The sequence below is a fragment of the Phragmites australis genome, chromosome 9 (assembly GCF_958298935.1).
Source record: "Phragmites australis chromosome 9, lpPhrAust1.1, whole genome shotgun sequence".
Taxonomy (NCBI): Eukaryota; Viridiplantae; Streptophyta; class Magnoliopsida; order Poales; family Poaceae; genus Phragmites; species Phragmites australis.
Window position 1 is genome coordinate 21,882,619 of NC_084929.1, and position 9,969 is coordinate 21,892,587.

General features: G+C 42.3%; 1 protein-coding gene across 1 annotated transcript; it reads right to left on the minus strand.

Annotated features, from left to right (window-relative positions):
- Positions 1 to 3,553: 3,553 nt before the first annotated feature.
- Positions 3,554 to 9,376, minus strand: LOC133928802 (protein LATERAL ROOT PRIMORDIUM 1-like). Its single transcript, XM_062375291.1, has 2 exons — positions 8,495 to 9,376; positions 3,554 to 8,410 (listed from the first exon to the last, which is right to left on the minus strand). Exons 1-2 carry the CDS (start codon positions 9,078 to 9,080, stop codon positions 8,085 to 8,087), a joined length of 912 nt encoding a protein of 303 aa, XP_062231275.1. The 5' UTR covers positions 9,081 to 9,376; the 3' UTR covers positions 3,554 to 8,084.
- Between the last annotated feature and the right edge of the window lie 593 nt (positions 9,377 to 9,969).

The following is a 9,969-nucleotide window of genomic DNA, read 5'->3' on the forward strand; positions in this document are numbered from 1 at the left end:
GAGAAGGAAGCAAGTTGGATAGAGAATGGGTTGGAGAAGAGTGTGAGAAGTAGGTAGAAGGGGATGAAGGTGAGAGGAGCACCAGTCTTGAAGATGGAGATTTTTTATTTTTATATTTTTCAATTAAATATTGGTAAATATATGTGGCCTGTGAGCGTGGATAGATTGTGCAACTTGTCACCTGTTTGAAAGACGATAGGTCATGTCGCCAATTGAATGGGCGATATGTTGCATTTTTTCAAAATGAAATAAGGACTGATTTGGTTAGGGTTTAGAATTGTTGCGGATTATTCAAATGCCGGATTTTTTAAATGAAATAAGGACTAATTTCATAGTTCATGTTGTCCACAATCTGAGCATACATGACATTGGTAACAAAATTTGATGAAAGGTTTCCTGTGCTGCGTCTCTAGTTCGTCTAGCTAACAAGTGTGGTCCTCTACTATCGAGACCTTCCAGTTACCTTTGAAGGCGTGCACCTACCATGGGTAACCTCATTTAGACACTTCACATCATACTCCTTATTGCTAGACTTGACAACCCTGAACTGTCTTCGAAGAGACGTAGCCCATTGAATTGCTTCATCATTAAGAGCCTGGCTGCTAGGGTACTTAGCCCCTTGGGTCACCTCATTCTTACTATACTCCCACGACACATGACAGCCTTCACTAACCACTATGTTCACAAAATCTTTATTGTTCCAGTCCTTAGGGACATGAACATCATTCTCATTGCCCGAGATGTCATCCTCAGGAGGTTCCTCGGTCTCCTGATCCTCCAGCTTCACTTGTTCAATTAAACCAGGAATTAGCTCCCCATCGTTTGCCTCACCAGTTGGTTCCATCGGATTGGCTAAGGACTACCCAACATCCACTGCTTCCACCTCATTTACCACCACCTTGTCACCCTCCTCCATAGCACCTTCGCCCTATAACTCCCCAACTCCTTCCCGGTACCTCCATTGCACAAGCAACATGAGTGTCCAACCTCTCTTCATTGCTCGCTCTAGGTACATACTCCAAACTGAGGTATCATGTGAGGAACCAACCAAATAGTTTTCCGATTAATCATCAGGATGATCGTTTGCTTAATCATGATCACGATGATTAACTGGAATACTATCCCGATAGTTTTGACACGTGTTTCATACATAAGATCGAAACATGTCTTTCCAACACATAACATCACAATAAAGCTTAAGAAAGAGCGAGTGATTAAATTATATTACAAGTTTTTAAGCATTTAACCATTTCATAATTTATAATAAAAGGAAGGTAGGAGGATAAAGAACAATTCACCTCCTAAACAAAACTTGAGACTACACTGTGGAAGATTAACATCGATGAACTAACAAAAGCTAGATGAAGCCATGTGCCCTTAGACTCCACCAAAAAGGCTCTCCACACGAGTAGTTTGCACTACTCGTTCCCGCCACCTATATTGACGGGTGTGAAGTAGCCAAGCATGAGCTCCTCCTCACCGATAAAACTTGAAAGAGCAGCGTGAGTATGAAGGTACTCGTAAGACTTAATCCATAATGGGTACATATAATAACCCGATTCTAAGAATTATGCATTGAGCCATTAGTAAGGAGTAGACTATAAGGTTAAGTAAATTCGCATGCATAAGCAACCTTAACACATATGTGTAAGCACTTAAACTTAACCACATATACGGATCATAAACAATGTTCCCTTCCCCATAATAAATTTTTAGTTGCCACTTATCCGACATATCTATCCACAATCGATACAAAACTATACTATTATTTTAACTAACAACAATTATATAAAAAAATTTAGCTAGCAGGAATACTAGATCTGATATTTAACCTACGTAAAAAATTAGAGTTGATAGCTAACATAACCGATTTGTAAACAAATAACTAAATTAAGGCTCTTTACTTTCACCACAAATGGATTCTGATAAAGCTTCGTCTTCTCTCCTCTCCTCTAATATTATTTTGACTTATGGGTCGGGTCCAACCCTCCCACCAAACACAGTGCTTATTTGAGTGGTTTTCTGGTTGTCGTCCATTGGAAGGGCACGTGAGACTATACTTGTTTTCAAAACAGGAGCTTATATTTACAAATATTTGATTTAAAAAATAAAAAAAAAATCCTTGGAGATGGAGGAGGGAGGTTGTGGACGCTCAGATGGATTTTGATGAAGTCACGAGAGAGGGAAGAGGAGGAGCTGTGTAGAGAGAGAGAGAAGTCGGAGACACACGTGGAGTACATTAGTTGCTGGAAGCAGGACGAGTTTGCGAGTGACGGAGCGACGCGTGGGCTCTAATACACAATTTTGATCATTACTTTTTCTGAATATATCTAGTAAAATTTATGGAAAATATAATGATTTGAAGTGTTTTTCGTAGAAAAACACAGATTATCATTTTATATAACATACCTCAAAGCATTTTGAGTATATTAGTGATCAGCTTTTATACTTTGGCCAAAGACATTCATCATAACCGAGATGTATTTGAAATTTGAGAATGTAGGGAGTATTGTCAAACATAGAATGGTGCTTCGGTGATCTGAAGTTGAAAATAAAGCATAGAGTGATGGTAACCCAACGAAGATTGAGGTCAAAGATGACTATCAGACTCAGATACCCTACTGCGGTAAGTTATGCCAAGTAACTGGGATGTGATATTACCAGCAGCTAAGCATAGTAACACATGCCTTACACATAAGAATACAGCTCTGCAGCTTTTGTCAAAAACACATGCAAATTACAACTGATTAGTGATATAATCCTTCTCAGGATGCACAATAGCAGGATGCAATATCCAATCCACAGTTCAAAACAGGGTACCTCATATGCTGACTATTTGGAATATTACGGATTACTGAGAGGAAGAAAAGGCCAAAGGCCTCGTTTAAATTACTACCAGATATCATGACAGCATTGCCACCACAGAAAACACATGACCATCACATTTTTCCCAGAACACGCAAAAACTTAGCGTACCATTTCATTGAGAAAAGAAGAAGCCACAAGTAACAGCCAAAGAAAATCACAATGCGGTGACTCCGCGAACACATAGAGGGCCACACAACCTAGAGAAATTACAGAGAAGAACCTAACAGCAAAACAACCGGTACCAACAAGATGTTATCAAAAAAAAAGAAAAAGGTACCAACAAGCGAAACAGCTACTAGATTCAGGCCTGGAGATACCTACCTCCTGCTTCAAACAAACACAAACCTTCTTGCCGGATGTTATCAAGAATTCCTGACAGGTGTAACACATTAATGTGTTCTACTCGGTATTCGAAAGAATGAGGTGCTTTACATATTGGTGGAGAAGAATCTCAGTTAGTACTTGAAAGATGATGTGTTTTAACATGCAATCCATGTCGAATCTACCAGGGTTGCATTCCGATTTCATTGTGTATATGACATAACCAGATGAAAGAGGCGATTGTACACACTCTCACAGCTTACCAGCAGAAACAAGATATCACATACGCCACACTGTTATATAAGAACATTGTACTTCTAAGCACCCTATTGATCTAACAGAAAAGTAAAGAATTGTTGCCTACTTCATGAAATTGAATTCTGATTACTCATTTGTAGATATTTCAAGGACAAAGTACACCAACAGGAGGGAATTATGAAGCTAAACGCCTATGGTTGGAAAATGCTTTTACAGTCATGTACAAGCCAACAATACAAATCTTGTAACAATGAGAAAAACAGTATCTATAGAATATTCACTGTTTTCCTTTTGGCAAACTATGCCAAGTTTTTGCTTTCTCCACCAAACTCACCAGTACTCCTGAATCAAAATCAACAATACAAATCTTGTAACAATGAGAAAAACAGTATCTTTAGAATATTCACTGTTTTCCTTTTGGCAAATTATGCCAAATTTTTGCTTTCTCCACCAAACAATCCAGTACTCCTTCCAATTCAAAATGTATGACGTTTAGGACATCGATACAGTCTATAAGGTGACACTTTGACTAGGAATTTTTATGAAAAAATGACATTTCAAATAAAGATAATTAGATATTATGAAAGCACTTTTCGTGATGAATCTAATAATATCTATCTTACATTGTCAATCTAAGTAATTATTTATGTATTGATGGTCAAAGTTAAAAAAGTTTGGCTAGCAGGAATCCTAAAACAACATACATTTTGAATCGGATGGAGTATTAATTTTTACAACCAAGTGATAATCAGTTCTGCATTATTTTTAGAAAGGAATTGAAGAAATTTAACAGAGCTTAGATATTGGTGCCACCAAATATTGCTTCATTGCAAGGTGCTTATCCAAATTATTATTGAATAATAGAACAATATGTTTTCAAGGAAACATATTTAAAGTAGCATTCAAGCATCCATAGTTTGACTACTGTAATAGACATATGAAACTTGGCATATGAATGTTATAATAACAATCAAATAAGAAAGAAGAATATGATCTCCGTGCAATTTGCAAGCAAGTATAATGGAGAAGCATGCAACAAGAAAGGCAAATGGAACAGACGTTTTTGCATCATATTACTTCAGAAGAGAGCGTGCAATTTGCTTAGAGAAAGCATAATTTGGCAAGTAATGTGAACATATGGGATACATTTATGTTAAGAAATGAGAAGATGAATTCTATGCTAGCATTATTGGGGTCAGCAGAAGCCATGTATACTACATTGTTATGAATTATTCCAGTTATCCCTGCCAGTGGTGCATAAGACATATTACTTAATGCTGCTATAGCAGTACTGGTGCATAAACAGATAGTTACCTCATAATTTACCTTATTCTCACTTGAAACATGATACATTGCTTGCTATAGACATTGGTTGGAATGATGGTGAAAAGCCATAACTGCACACTGTGCTCTGGCTACAGGCTAAATTTTATAAACAGCCGAAGTGTTTAATCATAGGAACTACCACCATATGAATAATGATGCAAAGAATAACAAGTTTCAAACCAAAACAAAAGGTGCAATTAATTTCATAACTTGGTAACGAACACACAATACATGGTTTGACAAAAGAGTACAGTACAATTACTGAACATACATTTTAAAGATGGCATATAGATTTTAGAAAAAGGTTGCAACAGCGTATGCAAGAGCGTAAGAAGAAAATGAAATCAGTGCAGTTTGTTGAATGGTACACATGTCTGCATTCAAAAAGCAAGGCGAACACATTTCCTCAGAGCTTTATTAGGCATTACACAGCTTATTAGCTAGCATATTGATCACTCAATCATGCAGGAAGATTAACAAGCCTAGAGCTAGGAGTTAAATTATTCATGGCTTTGATTTACCTCTTTTTGTAAAGTTTACTAAATTTAGAGCAACATAGATAATAATAGGATTGAACAAATTTGTATGCATCTAAAAAACAAACCAAATAAAACAATTCCCCCATCGTAATATTCAAACATATAACTATATCTAATTTTTAATTTGATTTATTCATTTATGTCGGTGGAGATTTGCCGATCTTATATTATCTAATTTGTTTTAAGATTTGTAAAATTTTATTAAAGAGATGTACCGAAGCAGCGAAGGAAGTTAAACAAGCATTAGTCAACGGATAAGACATGCACAGCATGGAGATCAAGAGTGACACCGCACCAGCTGCTCCATTGCATCAAATAAAGAAGCACCCTCAACAGTATCCGTGCTTCCTGAAACTAGGCAGGGCGCAGCACCGTGGCATGGACCAAGAGCTTAGCCCTCATCAACACACATTGAATAATGCTTAATACCAGCTCTGTGTCTGACTATGACAATTGACAAGATAGCATTTGACCAGAAACATCAAGCCCCATACTGTCACACGGAGAGAAGAATTTTCCATCCATCCCTACCGAGTACCGGCTCCCCCATAACACAAACATGTGACCCAAAGATTTGGATGTGCTGCATGATCACTCGCTCATTGGACAAGACACAATTAGGTGAGAAACAGCAAGCTAAATTACTACTCCAACCAAAAAAGAGGACCCAAATGTCCATGGACATGATTCTCCATGCAACCAGTACAGTCCTGTGCATCAACAGGACTTTCTTTCTTTTCACATCTTTTCAGTTCTTTATGAGATTCGGTAGGAGGGATAGATACGGGCTTGCAATAAGATTAGAAGAAGCTCAAAATAGACAAGTGTTGAACTTAAGAAAATCTGCCATGATCACATATAAAAAAAATTAGATTTCATGCACGGTATTAACAGATCCATCATCAAAGTACTTTATTAGTTTATTGACACTATAGTTTTACTTTTTTATAACCATAGGGAAAAAAACTGAAAACAGTATCGAACAACCTAAAATAACGTGTAAATCGGACCAGAGCTGTAATCATGTCCACATTGTCTCACAGGCGGCAATGACCACAGCCAGTATGTTCTACAATAATGAATCCCAATCAGACGAGTATTATAATGAGACCAAGAAATCCTATCAGCATTGTCCTCTCGGCTACAAGTTCCAATGCATGGATAAGATAGCAGCTACGGAGTAGTATGCTGTCAAAACAAAACACGCAAGACAGAACTGGGAAAGAAAGTAGTAGTAGATGAAGAAGGTGAAGAAGATAGTAGGCACTTGGAAGCCAAGGCACGCAAGAGACAACGAGTGAGTGAAGTCATGGCATGGGGAGCATCGAAGAGTCAAACTTTTCAGCTGGCAAACCAAAACCTCAATTTTCCATTCCATCAGCAGACAAAAGATCACGACTCACCAGTAGTATCGCTCCTAGAGCCCCGTTTCCGCCGCGGCATTTTTCAAATGAATTCTACTTGCAGGAAATGGTACAGTTTAGGCCCATTTTGAACGAGGGAATTCGTTCTCAAGGGTCACTAAAAATTATGTGAAATTCCTGGGTTCCAAACATGTTCCATGGGAATTCCAAGAAATTTATTTGTACCAGAGGGTAAAACCTTCTGCGAAATTCATGCGTCCCGAACTGGACGAGATCAGTAGCCACACAGAAGCCAGACAGTGCACGAAATTAGCCTGTGAATGCTTAACTATTCCCTTTCCTGCTTCCGGTAACAGAGGCTCCATAGGATCCCATGGGCATGATGACAGCTTCACCAGCAACACGAAACTGTACTATACTACTATGCACTAAGTGATGAAAAAAAGAAAAACTATATATAACCCCTTGGATTTTAGTCTAATCTTCAAATTTCATTCTAAACTTTAAAATATCATTTAAATTTTACCATAAACTATAAAATCAGATATATTTTACTCTAAACTTTATAATACCACTCAAATTTTATCCTAAACTATAAAACTAAATATATTTCACTCTAAACTTTACAATACTACTTAAATAACACCCTAACTAGTTTTAGAGAGTGATTTTACCTATGTGGCAAGTCTACATCGGCGGTTAAACCATACGGACGTCACTTAATCTTATTTTTATACTTTTTTTTAAAATAATTTTGCTATGTATTAACTTGATCATGTTGCTTCATCATTATTCTGAGCTAGCACGAACTGTGGCCAGGATCTTGTTATACATCACTTAATCTTATTTTTATTTTCTTTTCTAAGTGATTTTTTCATATATTCGCTCGATCATATTACTTCATCATCATTTGATGTCTCGCTAAGCTAACACAGACTACTGTCAAGATCTGTGCTGCCACATCTATACGAGGTGGATGGTGAATTAGACAAAATCAGTATACCCTTTAAGCAAAAAATTCATGCATACCCATCACATAAGCAAAACCATTCTCCAAAACCGGTAAAAATGTTATTTGAATGGTATTATAAAATTTAAAGTATAATATATTTGATTTTATAGTTCAAAGTAAAATTTAAATGATATTGTAAATTTTAGAGTAAAATATCTGATTTTATAGTTCAAAATGAAATTGTAAAGTTTAAGTAAAATATATTTGATTTCATAGTTTAAAATAAAATTTGAGTGTTATTATAAAATTCAGAGTAAAATACATCTGAATTTATAGTTAAATGAGACTAAAGTTCAGAAGATGATATATAGTTTTGCCTTAAAAAAGCTGAAAGAAAGGACACAGAACATTGCTAGTACCCTTGCTCGATTTTGCAATGAGTTGCTTTTCATCAGTTCATGGTGTGTTACCATAGCTCAGCCCGCCGAGGATGAGCGGGCCGCCGCCGCCGCCGCCGTATAGGTCGGGAGCCGCGGCCGAGGCGCTGCCGAGATGGAGGTCGGAGGTGCCGAGATGGACGGCGGCGGCGCTGCCGTTTGTGGCGTGGCCGTCCACCTCAGCGCCCTGGTCGTACAGGAGCCCCCTGAACAAGTGGCCGTTGATGGTCACCGCCGCCTGGTACGCGACCTCGGCCTGGCCGTCGTCGACGGACGTCACCCTCACGCACTGGAACACCGCCGGCCCGCGCAACTGCCGCGGCAGGCTGTCTTTGAACGACGCGTCTGCGGAGGATCGGACAGAAAATCGATGGCTGGGTAATCTTTCTTGAATTGTGTGCATGTGCTTGTGTGATGGCCATCCCTTACCTTGGTGGCTCGAGGATGTGTCGAAGCTGCGAGGGGTGGTGGCGTTGGACGTCGAGGTGCGGGAGTTGGTGGCGGTGGTGGTCTGGCACGCGAGTAGGCGGGGTTTCTTGGTTGCGGCGGGCGCGGGGGGAGGGGAGGCGCCGGCGCCGGCTAGCTGGAGACGCTCGCGGCGGCGCGCGGCGGGCACCCAGGTGCTCCTGACGTGGGTGTCGCACTCGAGGCCGCGGCTGTTGCAGCAGGTGCGGCAGCGGTTGTGCGCGCAGCCCCTCTTCGCCTGATTACCGCAGTCCTTGCACGTCGCCGTGCCGGAGCCGGAGCCGGAGCCGGAGCCAGCCCCGATGCAGCCGTAGTCCAGCATGGCGAGAGGCTTCTTGCCGGTGGAACCGTCCGCGGCCGCCGTCGCCGGTTGCGCTTGCCAGAACTGGAAGGCGCCGCCGGATGCGTCCGGCTTGGCGGCGGCATCAGTGTCGAAGGCGCGCTGTGCCGCGGCGACGAGCGGGAACATAGGGTCGTTGGCGGCCGAGGCTGCCGCGGCAGTCCTATGGTGGTGGAACGAGCCCGCGGGGCCGGGGGCGACTACCACCATCCCGACGTCACCAGCGGCGTTTATCGTCCCGTAGCCGAGCGCCGCGGCGGCGGCCTGGCGCGACGCCGCGGGTCCCCAGAGCCCGGCCACCAGCGAAGAGCCAGACGCGGCGGCCGCGCCGCCGGCATTGAAGCCCAGCGAGAGGTCGTCCCCGCGGCCGCCGCCGGCGTGCGACGGCAGCCAGTCCGCGACTGCGGTGGATTCCGACGCGAAGCGCCGCCCCGACGACGCCACGCTTACTCGCGGAGCAGAGCAGACAGGATCACAGGTGGAGAGGAGGCTAGAAAGCGCAAGAATACAAGATGCTCACTAGGCTACCCTTTCTTTCTCCTCCCCCTCTATAAAAGAATCTCTTTTCGTTGCAGCACTCAAAAGACCTAGCCTCTAGAGTCTAGACTAGACCCTAGCTAGCACGCTAGCCTCACTCCTCGCTACTCTCTCTCTCTCTCCCCCTACCTCTGAGGAAAAGCAATGGAGGAAAAGAATTGAGAAAGTTCAATTACGCAGCTGTGTGTATAGAGAGAAAGAGGTAGGAGAGAGAGGCAAAGGGACGGAGGGGAAGCGAGACGGGAGATAGAAGGATCCCTGTGGAATTGAAGTGCCGTGTGCTGTGCAGTGCTGCGTCCGCGTGGGGACCGGGCCGGCTCTGAGAAATTCCTCTGCGCGACCGAGATTCCTCGTCACCCGGCCTCTGCTCTTTTGCCAGTCAGGAAGCTCTGGCTTTTCAGACGCTGCCGCGGCCGCCGTCTGCAGACTGCAGTGCAGCGCTGCTGCGCCCCGCGCGTTAAAACCTGCGGCGGGGTGCAGGCGGCACGGGTAGGGGCGTACTCGTAGGACGCAGCCTAGTTGCCGGCTAGATCGGCGGCAGCGCGCACCACGCACACGAGAT

Excerpts from the sequence above, each read along its gene's own strand:
- LOC133928802 (XM_062375291.1), bottom strand. The coding sequence starts at position 9,080 with ATGGTGGTAGTCGCCCCCGGCCCCGCGGGCTCGTTCCACCACCATAGG. Across the intron at positions 8,411-8,494 it reads CACATCCTCGAGCCACCAAG|ACGCGTCGTTCAAAGACAGC; the intron begins GTAAGGGATGGC and ends GATCCTCCGCAG.